At 45.2% G+C, this 22,518-nt stretch overlaps 1 protein-coding gene across 3 annotated transcripts in view; it reads right to left on the reverse strand.

Moving 5' to 3' along the window:
- Window positions 1-22,518, reverse strand: part of LOC106570049 (sterile alpha motif domain-containing protein 12) — a 150,554-nt gene that overhangs the window by 97,637 nt on the left and 30,399 nt on the right. For 2 of the 3 annotated variants that reach the window (XM_014141982.3, XM_014141978.3), the window contains exon 3: window positions 12,615-15,315. In XM_014141982.3, coding sequence (XP_013997457.1) covers window positions 15,013-15,315 — 303 coding nt within the window. In that variant the 3' untranslated portion in view covers window positions 12,615-15,012. Of the gene's footprint in view, window positions 1-12,614; window positions 15,316-22,518 lie in introns of those variants that run through there. The other variant, XM_014141980.3, reaches the window with a different exon arrangement.

The raw sequence follows: 22,518 nt of genomic DNA on the forward strand, positions 1-22,518 counted from the left end.
TGTTATGTAAATAAATGCGAAAGTTAACATTCACAACTTATTATGTATATCATCCTTTACTAGTGCTTGGCTTACTGGTACACATTACAAATACACGGTGACCATGATGTGACTCTCTCAGTAACCTAGGCACGATATTGTAAAGTGCTGCTCCCAAATGGCCATGAGATGGGCTATGCTCTGAGATGAGTTCCAATGGGTTCCAAATTAGATGCTAATGCTATTTCTGACTGGAGCAGAGGGGCATCATTCTCAAGGGGATGCAGCCCTCATCCTTAATGAAGCCAAGCACAGTAGCAGAGGGATAATCAGCAGCACAATCACACTGCAACCTCAGCAGGATGCTAATTCAGAGTCACTGCCCATCTACAGTATCTGATCACTAATCATCGTTTAATAACTAGCACAGAGACGTGAGGAAGAATGTCATATATAGCATTTCCATTGTAAGAGGATCAACATGATCATACAATTAGGTGGCTCTCCAGATGCAAACTGATCACTTACTATACGTTTCTTCCTTTGTGTCGGCCTATCGCTCGCAATGCTTTTCTCACAATCATTGAGGATCGGTCTAATAATGGAGCCAGAGGAGATGGTTGCCGTTTAACCAATTGTGCTATTGTGTGTTTGAGTTATTTGTAACTTATTTTGTACATAATGTTTCTGCCACTGTCTCTTATGACCGAAAAGAGCTTCTGGATATCAGAACAGCGATTAATCACCTCGTACCGGACAAAGATTTCTTCTTTAAAGAGTCGGACGCAAAGGATTTACTTCAGACACCCGACAAGGCCAAAATCCACGTCATTTGCATGAAGAAGAGACATCGGGGACGTAGGCTGGGGTGCCTTGTAAAGATACGACAGCGAGTGGGTAATCTGCCTCTACCATCAGTCTTATTAGCCAACGTGCAATCATTGGATAATAAAATGGATGAGCTCCGACCAAGACTATCCTACCAACGGGACATTAGAAAGATATTAAAGTTATGTTTCACAGAGTCGTGACTGAACGACGACATGGATAACATATAGCTGGCTAGGTTCAGAGTGTCGGCAAGATCAAACAGCTGCCTCCGGTAAGACAAGGGGTGGTGGTCTATGTCTATTTGTAAAGAACAGCTGGTGCACAAAATCTAATATTAAGGAAGTCTAGAGGTTTTGCTTGCCTGAGGTAGAGTATCTCACGATAGGCTGCAGACCACACTATTTACCAAGCTGTCTATATACCACAGCAGACCGATGCTGGCACTAAGACCACACTCAACGAGCTGTATACGGCCATAAGCAAACAAGAAAAATGCTCATCCAGAAATGCCTCTCCTAGTGGCCGGGGACTTTAAAAGTGGGGACACTTAACCTGTTGGGGATAGGGGGCAGTATTTGCACGGCCGGATTAAAAACGTACCCGATTTAATCTGGTTACTACTCCTGCCCAGTAACTAGAATATGCATATAATTAGTAGATTTGGATAGAAAACACCCTAAAGTTTCTAAAACTGTTTGAATGGTGTCTGTGAGTATAACATAACGATATGACAGTCAAAACCCTGAGACAAATCCTAACAGGAAGTGGAAATCTGATATATGGAATCACTTTCAAGCCTTTGCCATTGAAACACACAGGGACTTATTAATCATTTAGCACTTCCTAAGGCTTCCACTAGATGTCAACAGTCTTTACAAAGTGGCTTGAGTCTTCTATGGTAGAAACTGACCCAAAGAGAGGCTTGGAATGTTGGTCACAGGGGGAGGGCCATTACTACTATGACGCGGGCGCCCATGGGAACCCTTTTGTTCCGAAACGTTTAGTAAGACAATGCAATCGTCCGCCTTGAATATTATTGAAGCTCTGGTTGAAAAAGGCCCTAAAGATTTATGTTATACAACGTTTGACATGTTTGAACGAACGTAAATATATATTTTTTGCACATTCGTGACGACAAGTCCAGCGCGCCTCGTACATTATGAGTAGCCTTCGGAACGCGCTAACAAGAAGGAACTATTGGGACATAAATTATTAACTTTTTCGAACAAAACTACATTTGTTGTGGACCTGGGATTCCTGTAAGTGCCTTCTGATGAAGATAATCAAAGGTAAGGGAATATTTACAATAGTATATTTGATTTTAGATGGTTCCAAGATGGCGCTAACATGTATCGCCTAGCCTATTTTTCTGAGCATACCACGTCGTTTATTGCAAAGTGTGATTTCCCAGTAAAGTTATTTTTAAATCTGGCAATGCGGTTGCATTCACGAGATGTTACTCTATAATTCTTTGAATGACAATATTACATTTTAACAATGTTTTCGAATAGTTTGTAAATTGTAGCGCTGATTCACCGGAAGCATTTGAGGGAACATATTTTCTGAACGTCACGCGCCGATGTAAAATGCTGTTTTTATATACAAATATGAACTTTATCGAACAAAAAATGCATTTATTGTGTAACATGATGTCCTAGGAGTGTCATCTGATGAAGATTGTCAAAGGTTAGTGCTGCATTTAGCTGTGTTTTGGGTATTTGTGATGCATGCTTGTTGCTTTGAAAATGGCAGTGTGATTTTTTTGTCAGGGTACTCTAACATAATCTAATGTTTTGCTTTTGCTGTAAAGCCTTTTTGAAATCGGACAACGTGGTTCGATTCAGGAGAGGTGTATCTATAAAATGGTGTAAAATAGTCATATGTTTGAGAAATTGAAGTTATAGCATTTGAGGTATTTGTATTTCGCACGATGCGATTCCACTGGCTGTTGACTAGGGTGGGACGCAAGCGTCCCATGTTCCCAGACAGGTTAAATCTGTTTCACCTCATTTCTACCAGCATGTTACATGTGCAACCTGAGGAGAGAGAGAAAAAAAATAAAAACTCCAGACCACCTTTACTCCACACAGAGACACGTAAAAGCTCCCTCGCCCTCCATTTGGCAAATCTGACCATAATTCTATCCTCCTGATTCCTGCTCACAAGCAAAAACTAAAGCAGGAAGTACCAGTGACTCTCCTAACAAGGAAGTGGTCAGATGACGCAGATGCTAAGCTTCAAGACTGTTTTGCTAGCACAGACTGGAATATGTTCCGGGATGGCATTGAATATGGAATATGTTCTTCCGATGGCATTGAGGAGTACACCACATCAGTCACTGGGTTCATCAATAAGTGCATTGGTAATGTCGTCACCACAGTGACCGTATGTACATACCCCAACCAGAAAACATGGATTACAGGTCACATCCGCACTGAGCGGGACTCCAACCCAGACACTTACAAGAAATCCCACCATGCCCTCCGACGAACCATCAAACAGGCAAAGTGTCAATACAGGACTAAGATTGAATCATACTACAACGGCTCTGACGCGCATTGGATGTGGCAGGCCTTGCAAACTATTACGGACTAGAAATGGAAGCACGAGCTGCCCAGTGACACGAGCCTACCAGATGAGCTAAATTACCTCTATGCTCGCTTCGAGGCAAGCAACACTGAAGCATGCATGCGAGCATCAGCTGTTCCGGATGACTGTGTGATCACGCTCTCAAATAGCCGATGTGAGTAAGATCTTTAAAACAGGTCAACATTCACAAGGCCGCAGGGCCAGACGGATTACCAGGACGTGTACTCCGAGCATGCACTAACCATCTGGCAAGTTTCTTCACTGACATTTCCAACCTCTCCCTGTCCGAGTCTGTAATACCAACATGTTTCAAGCAGACCACCATAGTCCCTGTGCCCAAGAACACCAAGGTAACCTTCCTAAATGACTACCGACCCTGAGCACTCACTTCTGTAGCCATGAAGTGCTTTGAAAGGCTGGTAATGGCTCACGTCAAGACCATTATCCTAGAAACCCAATCCAATTTGCATACCACTCCAACAGAGCCAGCAATCTCTATTGCACTCCACACTGCCCTTTCCCACCTGGACAAAAGGAACACCTGTGTGAGAATGCTATTGATTGACTACAGCTCAGTGTTCATCACCATAGTTCCCTCAAAGCTCATCACCAAGCTAAGGACCCTGGGACTAAACACCTCTCTCTGCAACTGGAACCTGGACTTACTGGCGGGCCACGCCCAAGACAGTCATGAAGAGGGCACGACAACGCCTATTCCCTCTTAGGAGACCAAAAAGATTTGGCATGGGTCCTCAGGTCCTCAACTGCTCGGCCTCTGACCGCAAGGCACTACAGAGGGTAGTGCGTACGGACCAGTACATCACTGGGGCCAAGCTTCCTGCCATACAGGACCTCTACACCAGGCGGTGTCAGACGAAGGCCCTAAAAATTGCCAAAGACTCTAGCCATAGACTGTTCTCTCTGCTCCCACACGGCAAGCGGTACCGGAGCGCCAAGTCTAGGTCCAAAAGGTTTCGCAACAGCTTATACCCCCAAACCATAAGACTCCTGAATAGCTAATCGAATGGTTACCCAGACTATTTGCATTGTCACCCCCACCCCCATTTTTACTGAGTTGCTACGCTGTTTATTATCTACTGTATGCATAGTCACTTTACCTCTACCTACATATAACCTCAACTAACCTGTGCCCCGCACATTGGCTCTGTACCGGTACCCCCTCTATATAGCATCGCTACTGTTATTTTATTGTTGCTCTTTATTTATATATTTTTATATTGCAGTTTATTTTAGTAAATCCTTTAAAACTTATTTTTCTTAAAACTGCATTGTTGGTTACGGGCTTGTAAGCAAGCATTTCACTGCAAGGTTGTATTCGGCGCATTTGATTTTATATATTGAATTCTTCATTTAAGATACACTTTTGGTCATGTAGTTAGTGGACACCTGCTTGTTGAACATCTCATTCCAAAATCATGGGCATTCATATGGAGTTGGTCCCCCCTTTGCTGCTCTAACAGCCTCATCGCTTCTGGGAAGGCTTTCCACTAGATGTTGGAACATTGCTGCCGAGACTTGCTTCATTCAGCCACAAGAACATTAGTGAGGTCAGGCACTGATGTTGGGCGATTAAGCCTGGCTTGGTCGGCTTTCCAATTCATTCCAAAGGTGTTCGATGGGGTTGAGGTCAGGGCTCTGTGCAGGCCAGTCAAGTTCTTCACACCAATCTCGACAAAACATTTCAGTATGGACCGCACTTTGTGCATGGGGACATTACATTTACATTTAAGTCATTTAGCAGACGCTCTTATCCAGAGCGACTTACAAATTGGTGCATTCACCTTATGATATCCTGTGGAACAACCACTTTACAATAGTGCATCTAAATCTTTTAAGGGGGGGGGGGGGGGGTTAGAAGGATTACTTTATCCTATCCTAGGTATTCCTTAAAGTGGTGGGGTTTCAGGTGTCTCCGGAAGGTGGTGATTGACTCCGCTGTCCTGGCGTCGTGAGGGAGCTTGTTCCACCATTGGGGTGCCAGAGCAGCGAACAGTTTTGACTGGGCTAAGCGGGAACTGTGCTTCCTCAGAGGTAGGGGGGCCAGCAGGCCAGTGGTGGATGAACGCAGTGCCCTTGTTTGGGTGTAGGGCCTGATCAGAGCCTGAAGGTATGGAGGTGCCGTTCCCTTCACAGCTCCGTAGGCAATCACCATGGTCTTGTAGCGGATGCGAGCTTCAACTGGAAGCCAGTGGAGAGAGCGGAGGAGCGGGGTGACGTGAGAGAACTTGGGAAGGTTAAACACCAGACGGGCTGCGGCGTTCTGGATGAGTTGTAGGGGTTTAATGGCACAGGCAGGGAGCCCAGCCAACAGCGAGTTGCAGTAATCCAGACGGGAGATGACAAGTGCCTGGATTAGGACCTGCGCCGCTTCCTGTGTGAGGCAGGGTCGTACTCTGCGAACGTTGTAGAGCATGAACCTACAGGATCGGGTCACCGCCTTGATGTTAGTGGAGAACGACAGGGTGTTGTCCAGGATCACGCAAAGGTTCTTAGCACTCTGGGAGGAGGACACAAGGGAGTTGTCAACCGTGATGGCGAGATCATGGAACGGGCAGTCCTTCCCCGGGAGGAAGAGCAGCTCCGTCTTGCCGAGGTTCAGCTTGAGGTGGTGATCCGTCATCCACACTGATATGTCTGACAGACATGCAGAGATGCGATTCGCCGCCTGGTTATCAGAAGGGGGAAAGGAGAAGATTAATTGTGTGTCGTCTGCATAGCAATGATAGGAGAGACCATGTGAGGATATGACAGAGCCAAGTGACTTGGTGTATAGCGAGAATAGGAGAGGGCCTAGAACAGAGCCCTGGGGGACACCAGTGGTGAGAGCGCATGGTGCGGAGACAGATTCTCGCCACGCCACCTGGTAGGAGCGACCTGTCAGGTAGGACGCAATCCAAGCGTGGGCCGCGCCGGAGATGCCCAACTCGGAGAGGGTGGAGAGGAGGATCTGATGGTTCACAGTATCAAAGGCAGCAGATAGGTCTAGAAGGATGAGAGCAGAGGAGAGAGTTAGCTTTAGCAGTGCGGAGAGCCTCCGTGACACAGAGAAGAGCAGTCTCAGTTGAATGCCCAGTCTTGAAACCTGACTGATTAGGATCAAGAAGGTCATTCTGAGAGAGATAGCAGGAGAGCTGGCCAAGGACGGCACGTTCAAGAGTTTTGGAGAGAAAAGAAAGAAGGGATACTGGTCTGTAGTTGTTGACATCGGAGGGATCGAGTGTAGGTTTTTTCAGAAGGGGTGCAACTCTCGCTCTCTTGAAGACGGAAGGGACGTAGCCAGTGGTCAAGGATGAGTTGATGAGCGAGGTGAGGTAGGGGAGAAGGTCTCCGGAAATGGTCTGGAGAAGAGAGGAGGGGAGGGGATAGGGTCAAGTGGGCAGGTTGTTGGGCGGCCGGCCGTCACAAGACGCGAGATTTCATCTGGAGAGAGAGGGGAGAAAGAGGTCAAAGCACAGGGTAGGGCAGTGTGAGCAGGACCAGCGGTGTCGTTTGACTTAGCAAACGAGGATCGGATATCGTCAACCTTCTTTTCAAAATGGTTGACGAAGTCATCCGCAGAGAGGGAGGAGGGGGGGGAGGGGGAGGAGGATTCAGGAGGGAGGAGAAGGTAGCAAAGAGCTTCCTAGGGTTAGAGGCAGATGCTTGGAATTTAGAGTGGTAGAAAGTGGCTTTAGCAGCAGAGACAGAAGAGGAGAATGTAGAGAGGAGGGAGTGAAAGGATGCCAGGTCCGCAGGGAGGCGAGTTTTCCTCCATTTCCGCTCGGCTGCCCGGAGCCCTGTTCTGTGAGCTCGTAGTGAGTCGTCGAGCCACGGAGCAGGAGGGGAGGACCGAGCCGGCCTGGAGGATAGGGGACAGAGAAAATCAAAGGATGCAGAAAGGGAGGAGAGGAGGGTTGAGGAGGCAGAATCAGGAGATAGGTTGGAGAAGGTTTGAGCAGAGGGAAGAGATGATAGGATGGAAGAGGAGAGAGTAGCGGGAGAGAGAGAGCGAAGGTTGGGACGGAGCAATACCATCCGAGTAGGGGCAGAGTGAGAAGTGTTGGATGAGAGCAAGAGGGAAAAGGATACAAGGTAGTGGTCGGAGATTTGGAGGGGAGTTGCAATGAGATTAGTGGAAGAACAGCATCTAGTAAAGATGAGGTCAAGCGTATTGCCTGCCTTGTGAGTAGAGGGGGAAGGTGAGAGGGTGAGGTCAAAAGAGGAGAGGAGTGGAAAGAAGGAGGCAGAGAGGAATGAGTCAAAGGTAGACGTGGGGAGGTTAAAGTCACCCAGAACTGTGAGAGGTGAGCCATCTTCAGGAAAGGAACTTATCAAGGCGTCAAGCTCATTGATGAACTCTCCAAGGGAACCTGGAGGGCGATAAATTATAAGGATGTTAAGCTTGAAAGGGCTGGTAACTGTGACAGCATGGAATTCAAATGAGGAGATAGACAGATGGGTCAGGGGAGAAAGAGAGAATGTCCACTTGGGAGAGATGAGGATTCCAGTGCCACCACCCCGCTGGCTCGACGCTCTAGGGGTATGCGAGAACACGTGGGAAGACGAAGAGAGAGCAGTAGGAGTAGCGGTGTTATCTCTGGTAATCCATGTTTCCGTCAGCGCCAGGAAGTCTAGGGACTGGAGGGTAGCATAGGCGGAGATGAACTCAGCCTTGTTGGCTGCAGACCGGCAGTTCCAGAGGCTGCCGGAGACCTGGAACTCCACGTGGGTTGTGCGTGCTGGGACCACCAGGTTAGAGTGGCAGCAGCCACGCGGTGTGAAGCGTTTGTATGGCCTGTGCAGAGGGGAGAGAACAGGGATAGACAGACACATAGTTGACAAGCTACAGAAGTGTTGTTTCTTGTATTATTGTCTCTTGTGTCTTTAGAGAACTGTTTCACTTTGATATCCTTTTTCTTCTGTCCTGATTTTCTCTTTCTTTTCTTCTGTTAACTAGATATTCTTTGTTGTTCTTCGTTAGCTAGCTAGCTTCATTTTGTCATGCGGAAACTGGAAAGGGCCTTCCCCAAACTGTCGCCACAAAGTTGGAAGCACAGAATTGTCTATAACGTCATTGTATGTTGTTGCATTAAGATTTCCCTTCACTGGAACTAAGGGGCCTAGCCCGAACCACAAAAAACAGCCCCAGACCATTATTCTTCCTAAACCGAACTTTACAGTTGGCATCCGCCAAACCCAGATGCATCAGTCCGACTGCCAGATGGTGAAGCGTGATTCACCATTCCAGAGAATGTGTTTCCACTGCTCCAGAGTCCAAATGGTGGCGAGCTTTACAACATTCCAGCCGCCGATTGGCATGAGCATGGTGATCTAAGGCTTGTGTGCGACTGCTCGGCAATGGAAACCCATTTCATGAAGCTCCCGACGAACAGTTCTTGTGCTGACATTGCTTCCAGAGGCAGTTTGGAACTCGGTAGTGAGTGTCGCAACAGAGGACAGATTATTTTTTACACGCTATAGCACTCGCCGGTCACGATCTGTGAGCTTGTGTGGCTAACCACTTCGCGGCTGAGCCGTTGTTGCTCCTAGACGTTCCTACTTCACAACAACAGCACTTACTTAAAGTTGACCGGGGCAGCTCTATCAGGGCAGAATATTTTTCTTCTTTTTTCTCCCCAATTTTGTGCTATACAATTGGTAGTTTCAGTCTTGTCTCGTTGCTGAAACTCTCGTACGTACTCGGGAGAGGCCAAGGTCGAGAGCCGTGCGTCCTCCGAAACACAACCCAACCAGTTTTGCACCGGGGCCTCCCACTCTTTCTATTCTGGTTAGAGCCAGTTTGCACTGTACTTTGAAGGGAGTAGTACACAGCGTTGTACGAGATCTTCACTAATGCTTATGGATGAATGGTAGAAAGTCCCCACTGCAATGTTCCAGCAGTTAGTGGAAAGCCTTCCTAGAAGAGTGGAGGCTGTTATAGCAGCAAAGGGGGGACCAACTACATATGATTACAAGCAGGTATATTTCAATAGCACTTGGTGATACATCAAACAACATTTAGTATTACAATAAAATACTGCTATCCTTCTTACAGTATGCTCTTGCGGAGGTGAACCTTCAAATAGAACCAACACTGGTGCAAGCGTCTCCATTTCCCCACAGTTACATTATACAAGATTTTGCTGGATGCGTTCATTTTGACTGCAATCCAAAGACCGTCTAACACCAAGGGTCCGTCCAAAATGGCACTTTATTCCATATATATATATATATATATAAAAAAAGTTGTGCAATACATATGGAATATAGTGCCATTTGGGATACAGATCAACTGTCTCGTATCTACAGCTGCATCTCTTGGTCTGTCTAAAGTGGAGGCCATTGATTGACCATGTTCTAATTCAGTCAAGCCACTGCTCTATGACAGGGGTGTGTGATTCAATAGTCACCAATCCTTTAATCTTCCCCTTTCCTCTTCTGATTACATATGTCAGTGCACCTCTTTACTGATTACACATACGGTATCAGTCAAATGTGTACATAAACTCATTTACCACACCACGCTCTTTGCTCCCCGCCACGACTCGGTCTTTGTAATTACACAAGATTAGGTACTAATATCTAATTACGCCTTAATATGCTTTAATGCACTTTTAACGACAGCCTCCGAATTTGACTTTAACGGAGCTATCTTGTGGTTGCATCAAAAGGGGGGAAATCTTGGCAATCGAGGCTGGAGGCGGTCAGATGGGAAACACTGATTTTGGCTGTCGCTCGACGACGTTGGAAGGGGATGGCAACTGGCGGCTGCATATTGAAGTCATTCAAAGAAGTGAAAATGTAGCACTGCTGCAAAGCCCATGTATCTAAAATACATTGTACCGTCAGAGCTAGGGCATAAAATGGGGGATGTGGAAGAGTTATGATTTGGATACGCTGCCGTGTATTGATTTGATACTTCCGAGAGGTGGAACAGTGGGCCAAGACCAATGAAATTGAGTAGTATTGACGCCCTACAAGAGGCTTAGGTTTTCTACTAGTAGTACTACTATGTTACTATAGTTACCATTGCAGAGGAAGTCCTATCAAACAGAGGGCCTTCACCTAATCAGACCAGAAACGAACACCACACAACACAACATGATTTTCAATTTCCAACTCAATTTCCTAGCCCCGGCCAGAGTGTGACAATGCATTGACCAATCCTGATTTACAAAACAAAAATATAAAAACCCAACAAGTGTTGATCCCATGTCTCATGAGCTGAAATGCCAGAAATGTTTCATACGCACAAAAAACATCACATTTTGTGCACACATTTCTTTACATCCCTGTCAGTTTGCGCTGTTCTGTGAAGGGAGTCGAACACAGCATTATACGAGATCTTCAGTTTCTTGCCAATTTCTCGCATGGAATAGCCTTAATTTCTCAGAACAAGGATAGACTGATGAGTTTCAGAAGAAAGGTCTTTATTTCTGTGTTCGATTAAAGGCTCAAAATGCCCAGAAACACTGATGCTCCAGATACTCAACTTGTCTAAAGAAGGTTTTCTTGCTGCTTTAAATCAGCCAACCGTTTCAGCTGTGCTAACATAATTGCAAAAGGGTTTTCTAATGATCAATTCGCTTTTTAAAATGATAAACTTGGATTGGCTAGCACAACGTGCCATTGGAACACAGGAGTGATGGTTGCTGAAAATTGGCCTCTGTACGCCTATGTAGATATTCCATTAATAAAAAATAAAAAAATCTGCCGTTTCCAGCTACAATAGTCATTTACAACATTAACAATGTCTACACTGTATTTCTGATCAATGATGTTATTTTAAAAACGGACCAAAAAAAGTGCTTTTCTTTCAAAACAAGGACATTTCGACGTGACCCCAAACTTTTGAACGGTAGTGTGTGTTTATACACACACATACATACATACATACATACATACATACATACATACATACATACATACATACATACATACATACATACATACATACATACATACATACATACATACATACATACATACATAGCTCAAAAAAATAAAGGGAACACTTAAACAACACATCCTAGATCTGAATTAAAAATAATCTTATTAAATACTTTTTTTCTTTACATAGTTGAATGTGCTGACAACAAAAATCACACAAAAATAATCAATGGAAATCCAATTTATCAACCCATGGAGGTCTGGATTTGGAGTCACACTCAAAATTAAAGTGGAAAACCACACTACAGGCTGATCCAACTTTGATGTAATGTCCTTAAAACAAGTCAAAATGAGGCTCAGTAGTGTGTGTGGCCTCCACGTGCCTGTATGACCTCCCTACAACGCCTGGGCATGCTCCTGATGAGGTGGCGGATGTTCTCCTGTGGGATCTCCTCCCAGACCTGGACTAAAGCATCCGCCAACTCCTGGACAGTCTGTGGTGCAACGTGGCATTGGTGGATGGAGCGAGACATGATGTCCCAGATGTGCTCAATTGGATTCAGGTCTGGGGAACGGGCGGGCCAGTCCATAGCATCAATGCCTTCCTCTTGCAGGAACTGCTGACACACTCCAGCCACATGAGGTCTAGCATTGTCTTGCAATAGGAGGAACCCAGGGCCAACCGCACCAGCATATGGTCTCACAAGGGGTCTGAGGATCTCATCTCGGTACCTAATGACAGTCAGGCTACCTCTGGCGAGCACATGGAGGGCTGTGCGGCCCCCCAAAGAAATGCCACTCTACACCATGACTGACCCACCCCCAAACCGGTCATGCTGGAGGATGTTGCAGGCAGCAGAACGTTTTCCACAGCGTCTCCAGACTCTGTCACGTGCTCAGTGTGAACCTGCTTTCATCTGTGAAGAGCACAGGGCGCCAGTGGTGAATTTGGCAATCTTGGTGTTCTCTGGCAAACGCCAAACGTCCTGCACGGTGTTGGGCTGTAAGCACAACCCCCACCTGTGGACGTCGGGCCCTCATACCACCCTCATGGAGTCTGTTTCTGACCGTTTGAGCAGACACATGCACATTTGTGGCCTGCTGGAGGTCATTTTGCAGGGCTCTGGCAGTGCTCCTCCTGCTCCTCCTTGCACAAAGGTGGAGGTAGCGGTCCTGCTGCTGGGTTGTTGCCCTCCTACGGCCTCCTCCACGTCTCCTGATGTACTGGCCTGTCTCCTGGTAGCGCCTCCATGCTCTGGACACTACGCTGACAGACACAGCAAATCTTCCTGCCACAGCTCGCATTGATGTGCCATCCTGGATGAGCTGCACTACCTGAGCCACTTGTGTGGGTTGTAGACTCAGTCTCATGTTACCACTAGAGTGAAAGCACCGCCAGCATTCAAAAGTGACCAAAACATCAGCCAGGAAGCATAGGAACTGAGAAGTGGTCTGTGGTCTCCACCTGCAGAACCACTCCTTTATTGGGGGTGTCTTGCTTATTGCCTATAATTTCCACCTGTTGTCTATTCCATTTGCACAACAGCATGTGAAATGTATTGTCAATCAGTGTTGCTTCCTAAGTGGACAGTTTGATTTCACAGAAGTGTGATTGACTTGGAGTTACATTGTGTTGTTTAAGTGTTCCCTTTATTTTTTTGAGCAGTATACATACATATACATACATACATACATACATACCACACACACACACATATTCAACTTGTTTGTTTACAGTTGTTCTCGAGCACAATACTACATTCATCATGATTTGAGTGCTCTTGTTGATTCTAATTGAGTGGAAAAAAGATGCGCATGATATTTCCAAAGAGATTGATTGGGCTGCAAATTGCATTGTGCGCCCGCTTGTTTTAATTGGATTCTGTTCATTAATGCTAGATGGGATGATGAGCAAAATTACTAGCGTGTTTTGTGCATATCGTTATCGCTAATTGATCCTGAGACAACAACACCTCACAACTGCAGGTAATTACACTAATTGTGAGACAACATCTGAGTCACTGTTTGCTTCATTATCGGCAGGCTAATGAGGAAATGCATAATTTACAGACAACGTGCTAAGATTATCTAATATCTAAGGTTATCGTCAAAGAAGTTTGAAGTCAGCCAAACTCGTGGTAATGGTCTCATGAGGAAAATGAAATGGATGAAAAAGGGCCCTTTTCTTAATTCTTTACACAGAGCATAATTTTACATTTGTTTACATACAGTGCAGTCGGAAAGTATTCAGACCCCTTCCCCACATTGTTACGTTACAGCCTATATTCTAAAACTGATAAAATAGAATTCTCAACCTACACACAATGCCCCATAATGACAAAGCAAAAACTGGTTAAAGGAATATTTGCTAATTTATAAAAAAACAGATACTTTATATACATAATTATTCAGACCCTTTGCTATGAGACTTGAAATTGAACTTCAGGTGCATCCTGTTTCCATTGGTCATCCTTGGAGAGATTTCTACAGCTTGATTGGAGTCCACCTGTGGTAAATTCAATTGATTGGACATGATTTGGAATGGCACACACTATATAAGGTCCCACAGTTGACAGTGAAGGTTAGCGTAAAAACCAAGCCATGAGGTCAAAGAAATTGTCCGTAGAGCTCCGAGACAGGATTATGTCGAGGCACAGATCTGGAGAAGGGTACCAAAAAATTACTGCAGCATTGAAGGTCTTCAAGAACAGTGGCCTACAGCATTCTTAAATGGAATAAGTTCGGAACCACCAAGACTCTTCCAAGAGCTGGCCGCCTGGCCAAACTGAGCAATTGGGGGAGAAGAGCCTTGGTCAAGGGGGTGACCAAGATCCCAATGGTTACTCAGAGCTCCAGAGTTCCTCTGTGGAGATGGAGAACCTTCCAGAAGGACAACCATCTCTGCAGCACCACCAATCAGGCCTTTATGGTAGAGTGGCCAGACGGAAGGCACTCCTCAGAGTAAAAGGCACATGACAACCCTCTTGGAGTTTGCCAAAAGGCACCTAAAGACTCAGGACAATGCAGGTGTGGCTTCAGGACAAGTCTCTGAATGTCCTTGAGTGTCCCAGCCAGAGCCCGGACTTGAACCCAATCGTTTATCTCTGGAGAGGCCTGAAAATAGCTGTGCAGTGAAGCTACCCATCCAACCTGACAGAGCCTGAGAGGATCTGCAGAGAAGAATGAGAGAAACTCCCCAAATACAGGTGTGCCAAGCTTGTAGCGTCATACCCAAGAAGACCCGAGGCTGTAATCGCTGCTAAAGGTGCTTCAACAAAGTACTGAGTAAAGGGTCTGAATACTTCGTTTATTTTTTATAAATTAGCAAACATTTCTAAAAAAACAGTTTTTGCTTTGTCATTATGGGGTATTTTGTGTATATTGATGAGCGAAAAAAATGATTTTAATCATTTTTAGAATAAGGCTGTAAAGCACCAAAATGTGGGAGAAGTCAAGGGGTCTGAATACTTTGTATGCACTGTACATGTTACTGACATGGGATTATCACTGCATGTAGCTAGATCCTATTACTGTTAATAGAAAGTAGCCTCATCCACATCTTAATGGAATGCCGTGCAGTGTGCCCTGGTTCAGCACATAGCCTCAGCCATCTCCGTTTCCTTGCGGCGTAAGTGCATCATGGATGAAGTGCTCAATTTCGCCAGTCACGGCGAGTCGAGAGGGCGTCAGTACTTCACAAATAAACAAACATTGTAATGTAAATCAGTCGTGCTCCGAGAGGTTGAGTGCGTGGCAATTAGCCGTCTCGCCATTATGCGGCAGGTGGGTTGTTAGCGGGTGGGCGGGTGTGACCTTGCCGAGGGGCTCGTTGGGGGAGGGTATGATTGACATGACGGTAACCACGACGACAGATACTCGGGCTATGGCTGGCGCACCTGTGATGTCATGCTGCTTGAAGGAGTCACTGTAGATCTGGTGTTGCTTGGGGCAGTGCTTCTTCAGCCACTTGCACACGTCCTGCTGGGTCCACAGGGCCACCGGCTTGGACAGCTTTACATTCCCCGGCTGCATGGAAGGGAAAGACAACAGATGACTTATTAAGTTCCAATATTGATGGCACATACACTATACCAGTAATACAAGAGAGACTACCTATACAGTGCATACACACATACAAACAATACCAACCAATGCAGATAAAAGGGCCCTTTGTTTCATCCTCATGGATGATCTGCATGTCAGTAATAGACAGCAATACACAAGAGTAGCAAGCGTATGCACTATGTAGGCCTAGGGTTAGAAATTACACAGTACCTGCCAGTACCAATGATATAGCAATGTCTACGGATATGGTAATGAGCAGATACGTACATTACACAAGCAGCACTAATGGAATCATGGTACAGTAGTATTTAAAATCAGACCAAAAAGAGGACATACTGTAGATAATTTGATCCGACAACAACATGCAGCCAGGTGGATAGTTATTTTGCCTGATCCCACAGGCATTCGGTCTGCGTCACGCTGAACAACCAGCCACTGTAGCTAAAGTGCTGGCGTCGCTTCCTTTTGATTGAGGTGCTACTAAGATTAGAGCCACCCCCTTCCTCCCATCTCCCTCCCACTCCAGTCAGCGGCGGCTCGCTGTGCGGTGCGGCATAGCGATAGAACATGCCTCCATCTAAACTAGCATAACAACACAGTACCCACAGCATTGCCCTGTCTGTCTGTACCCGACTGACTAGAGAGAGACAGGGAGCGAGATAGACAGAGAGCACCACCGGGGAAGACCGTCATTCCCCACGTGCCAAGCATAGTCAGAGTACAGACAGATGACCGACGTGACTGCTTTGGAAGGCCACAGAGACGCTGAATCTGCAGGTAAGGAAGCGATAGGAGACCTCCGCTGAGGATGGCGTTGCAACAAAATCCCACGTTAACCATTAAATACAGCTCAGCACTAATTAACCCTGACTGACAGCCTGGGGCATATGATACAGTACATTGTAGGAAGAGGAGGGAGCTAGTGTAGTTCTGTATGGCTTAGGCAGAAACACTACCATGATGAGCCAGTAGGGAGAAATGGAGAGAAAGGGCATATATATATATATATATACACACACACACACACACATATATACACATATATACACACATATATATATATATATATATATATATATATATATATATATATATATATATATATATATACACATACATACACAAATATATATGGAGATAGAGAGAGATATATATATATATATACACATACATACATACACTGCTCAAAAAAATAAAGGGAACACTTAAACAACACAATGTAACTCCAAGTCAATCACACTTCTGTGAAATCAAACTGTCCACTTAGGAAGCAACACTGATTGACAATAAATGTCACATGCTGTTGTGCAAATGGAATAGACAACAGGTGGAAATTATAGGCAATTAGCAAGACACCCCCAATAAAAGAGTGGTTCTGCAGGTGGAGACCACAGACCACTTCTCAGTTCCTATGCTTCCTGGCTGATGTTTTGGTCACTTTTGAATGCTGGCGGTGCTTTCACTCTAGTGGTAACATGAGACGGAGTCTACAACCCACACTAGTGGCTCAGGTAGTGCAGCTCATCCAGGATGGCACATCAATGCGAGCTGTGGCAAGAAGGTTTGCTGTGTCTGTCAGCGTAGTGTCCAGAGCATGGAGGCGCTACCAGGAGACATGCCAGTACATCAGGAGACGTGGAGGAGGCCGTAGGAGGGCAACAACCCAGCAGCAGGACCGCTACCTCCGCCTTTGTGCAAGGAGGAGCACTGCCAGAGCCCTGCAAAATGACCTCCAGCAGGCCACAAGTTTGCATGCGTCTGCTCAAACGGTCAGAAACAGACTCCATGAGGGTGGTATGAGGGCCCGACGTCCACAGGTGGGGGTTGTGCTTACAGCCCAACACCGTGCAGGACGTTTGGCATTTGCCAGAGAACACCAAGATTGCCAAATTCGCCACTGGCGCCCTGTGCTCTTCACAGATGAAAGCAGGTTCACACTGAGCACATGTGACAGACGTGACAGAGTCTGGAGACTCCCTGGAGAACGTTCTGCTGCCTGCAACATCCTCCAGCATGACCGGTTTGGCGGTGGGTCAGTCATGGTGTGGGGTGGCATTTCTTTGGGGGGCCGCACAGCCCTCCATGTGCTCGCCAGAGGTAGCTTGACTGCCATTAGGTACCGAGATGAGATCCTCAGACCCCTTGTGAGACCATATGCTGGCGCGGTTGGCCCTGGGTTCCTCCTAATGCAAGACAATGCTAGACCGCATGTGGCTGGAGTGTGTCAGCAGTTCCTGCAAGAGGAAGGCATTGATGCTATGGACTGGCCGGCCCGTTCCCCAGACCTGAATCCAATTGAGCACATCTGGGACATCATGTCTCGCTCCATCCACCAACACCACGTTGCACCACAGACTGTCCAGGAGTTGGCGGATGCTTTAGTCCAGGTCTGGGAGGAGATCCCACAGGAGACCATCCGCCACCTCATCAGGAGCATGCCCAGGCGTTGTAGGGAGGTCATACAGGCACGTGGAGGCCACACACACTACTGAGCCTCATTTTGACTTGTTAAGGACATTACATCAAAGTTGGATCAGCCTGTAGTGTGGTTTTCCACTTTAATTTTGAGTGGGACTCCAAATCCAGACCTCCATGGGTTGATAAATTGGATTTCCATTGATTATTTTTGTGTGATTTTGTTGTCAGCACATTCAACTATGTAAAGAAAAAAGTATTTAATAAGATTATTTCTTTCATTCAGATCTAGGATGTGTTGTTTAAGTGTTCCCTTTATTTTTTTGAGCAGTATATACATACATACATACATACATACATACATACAAGTATGGTGTGCGTGTGACAGAGAGAGTTAAAGAGAAAGGACAAGGCTGGAAAGAGGATCGATAGATGACGGGAGAGAGGGATTAAGTCAGAGGCTTTGCTCACTACTGCTCAGGGGTGAGTGTGTATAATGTGCACTGCCCATGGTGAGCTTGGTGGGAACTGCAACAGTTCCTGAGACAATATTACATAGTACTGTAATGTAGCACAGAGCAGTGTTTCTGGGACTATAACATCGTGTGAGGCTATGCCTGCCAGCCATGGAACGTAGAGAGAAAGAAAGAGAGCGAGAGAGGAAATAGAAAAGGAGAGAGAGGAAAGAAAAGGAAAATCCACATAAATGCGTTTGAGACCAAGCCAATTATAGATTTGAGTGACAGCGCTGGTGTGCGACTCGAGAAAAAGCTAGCTTCATTTCTAAGTGAGAATATGCCTGTGCGCACACGCTCGCAAACACAACACAGTCAATCTGTCCTTGGCATATTTAAAAAAACACTATGCATTTCAGGTGTTTCTCATGTTACCTTAGCAACAGAGCAAGGACAACTTCAAAAACAAAACGCACAAGAGAATTTCAACCCACAAAGCCAAAATTAAAACATACAGTACACCCACAGCAACACACACTGACTACTACCAGGTGTAATGAATAGGATACTAAAAGCCTTACAGGTAGTTAATTAATTACTTACTTATATTCAATTAAAGTAATACCATTATTACAATAATGTAAAGGCATTTCAAGAGTTGTCGTAGAGTAGTGTAGTGTCGTAGTGTTGCCGTAGCTCCACCACCATGTGTAGCCTAGTAAGTACACTATACTGCCCTACTAAGCAAAAGAGTAGCAACTGTGCACGGGGGACCACGGGGGACCAGTACGGGGGGGGACAAAAATTAAAAATATGAAATGTATGCATTCACTACTGTAAGTCGCTCTGGATAAGAGCGTCTGCTAAAATGACTAAAATGTAAATGTGCATTTGGTAAAAAAATGAGTTGACATTTTTTATACATTAACTACATGCTTTATCATGTAGACAAATATCCTGACTCCATTGTGTTGCATAGAAAATGCCATCCCTGCCATCCCTAACGTCAGTTACTGCCATTTACCTTGGTTTCACTGAGCTTTGGGCTGCAGTGTCTACGGTTTACCTTGGTATTATGCATTGTTCTTTGCTGATACAAGAATCAAACTATATGACACTGATAGCCACATACAAATAAATACATTAACAAGTGTTTAATTTATTTTTAATTTATTTTTTTAAATCGGCATGGAAACCAGTGGTTGTATCAAGCAAGAAGGCAGTAACTGCCGTCTAGGGTCAGAGGTCAGGGTCAATATTAACAAAATAAAAAAAATAACCTCATAGTATGACAACAGATAACTACATCTCCAATGATTGTGCTTACAATTCATTTGGCTGGACAGTAACAAAACCACTGAAGTCATTTTTTTCTAATTTTCACTCCATAAGCAGTTACTGCTCTTTTCCTTGGTAGGGCAGTATACAGCTCTGGCATTTAAACATACAGCGCCATCTAGCGAATGAATGACCACACCGCATCATTCCATTGATACAGTACACAATTATTTCCTCAATGATGAGGGAACAGAGTTACGCTGACCGAATAAGTGTGTATTGGAGACATTGAGCCCGTGTCGTTCCCTCCCTATCCCAATTCCCTAGTTCGGCATTGCGGCAGGCGTCGCCTGGGCCCACAGTTTCTCTCTCCCAAAGCTCCAAGGCGCAGAAAAGTCGCTAATTATTCAATTTCATTGCGGGGATAAGGCAGGCTAGGCTGTCTCTATATGTGGACGGCAGGCCGTGCGGCAAGGGAGAAATAACACGCTAAGTAAATTAATAACCGTTTTAAAGACGCTTCCGGGTTGAAATTAGAATTAATGACATTTTATTTTCGTGTCGAATCGCCAAATTGGCAACCCTTCCCTTATGGGATTAATTGACACTAACAAACATTACAATAATTCACTAAGGTAATTAAATGATCATTCTTCCAGCGTTCTCTGCATTGCGCATCACAGTGATTTTTAAAATAAAAGATAACCTTATTTACTATTGTGTATAGAGTTATCCAAACAATAATTACACCCATAGAGCAGTAAAATAACATATTCAGACAAATAAACAAAAGTCACTTGAACCCAGTCTGACACAAAGAGAAGATATATATGGTAGACAAGCCTACACACACACACCATATTTTTCCATTTAATTATAGGTAGGTCTTTATCTAAATATTCCGCAAACGGAAATGCACAAAAAAAAAAAAAACATTCACATTTCTCCTTATCACTCAGCCATATAATGCCAGGGTATATCTGGTGTGCTTTCTGGAATAACAGCAAGCCTATATCGCGGTAGAAAGAGCAAGAGGATAAAATTAGTTTCATTCTCCATTTCTTCCGAGGTCACAATAATAAGTCTTTCCTCTTCCATTTCACCACAATACTGACCTGTTTCAATACGCAGAGGCAATATCCCTGATCTTACCTGTTTCAATACACAGAGGCAATATCCCTGATCTTACCCGTTTCAATACGCAGAGGCAATATCCCTGATCTTACCTGTGCACATAGCAATCTCTTTTTAGGTAGGTTATACATAATATATATCCCTCACACACGAATTTGATTTACAAGCAGTGTGGAGACAGACTTTATTGGGCCACATCAAAGAAAGAACATACACAATGCTGGCTTTTAATTCCCTGACCTTGGGAGTCATATGGGTGCATTATGAAGCAGGGCAATAGGAGTTGGTGACTAATATATTGCTTTGGGCATGATTTTAATTATGTGTAAGGTTTGTTGATTCTCAATTATAATATATACACTGAACAAAAATATAAACGCAAAGTGTTGGTTCCATGTTTCATGAGCTGAAATAAAAGATCCCAGACATTTGCCATACGCACAAAAAGCTTATTTCTCTCAAATTTTGTGCACAAATTTGTTTACATCTCTGTTAGTGAGCATTTCTCCTTTGCCAAGATAATCCATCCACCTGACAGCTGTGGCATATCAAGAAGCTGGATAAACAGCATGATCATGGGGCCTCCCAAGTGGCACATCGGCATAAGGCACTGCAGTTTTTGAGGTTTCACTACAGATCCGGGTTGTGTCATAGCCGGGAGACCCACGAGGCGACACACAACTGGCCCACTCGTCGTCCGGGTTAGGGGAAGGTTTGTCCAGCCGGGATTACCTTGTCGCATATCGCTCTAGTGACTCCTGTGGCGGGCCGGGCGCATGCACGCTGACACGGTCACCAGTTGTACGATGTTTCCTCCAACACATTGGGTGCGGCTGGCTTCCGGGTTAAGCGAGCAGTGTGTCAAGAAGCAGTGCGGCTTGGCAGGGTCGTGTTTCGTAAGATGCATGGCTCTCGACCTTCGACTCTCCCGAGTTTGTATGGGAGTTGCAGCGATGGGACAAGACTAACTAGAAAACGGGGTAAAACGTTTTTTTTTTAAGAATACAGCATGATCATTACATAGGTTCACCTTGTGCTGGGGACAATAAAAGGCCACTCTAAAATGTGCAGTTTTGTCACGCAACACAATGCCACAGATGTCTCAAGTTTTGAGGGAGTGTGCAATTGGCATGCTGACTGCAGGAATGTTCACCAGAGCTGTTGCCAGAGAATTGTATGTTCATTTCTCTACCACAAACCGCCTTCAACGTCATTTAAGAGAATTCGGCAGTACGTCCACCTGGCCTCACAACCGCAGACCATGTGTCACCACGCCAGCCCTCCACATCCGGCTTCTTTACCTGCGGGATCATCGGAGGAGTATTTCTGTCTGTCATAAAGCCCTTTCGTGGGGAAAAACTGATTCTGATTTGCTGTTCATAAGGAAAATCGGTCATTTGAAATAAAATTAATCAGGCCCTAATCTATAGATTTCGCGACTCTGCATGGGCGCTGCCAAGGGTGGGCCTGGGAGCCAGCCACCCACTGGGGAGCCAGGACCAACCAAACTGTACAATGTGTATGGTTGAAAATAGTTTGGGATTAAGACATTAAGACATCATAACATAACTCCTATATTTCTAATGAGGATTCCATGCAGTGATGACATTCTTTTTCAAATGAACCTACATGGTGGTTTATCACTCTTACTTGTATACTGTAGGAACATAGAAGGCCTGTACCATGCAGTGAGACAGAAAGAATCCTAGTTTTTCCATCAAAGGCTTAGCTACGTGGAGCTTCTTGAAGGACATATTGTCTGGGTGAAAGCAGTTCCAGTTAGCCAGATAATTATCTGTCATTTTCTTTCTCATCTCCCTTCAGAGACAGAGGCGGAAAGAGGAGGTAATGTCCGGTCCGTTGCCTCGACAGGATGCTATTT

Source organism: Salmo salar, chromosome 14 (genome assembly GCF_965601325.2).
Source record: "Salmo salar chromosome 14, fSalSal1, whole genome shotgun sequence".
In the NCBI taxonomy this organism is placed as follows: Eukaryota; Metazoa; Chordata; class Actinopteri; order Salmoniformes; family Salmonidae; genus Salmo; species Salmo salar.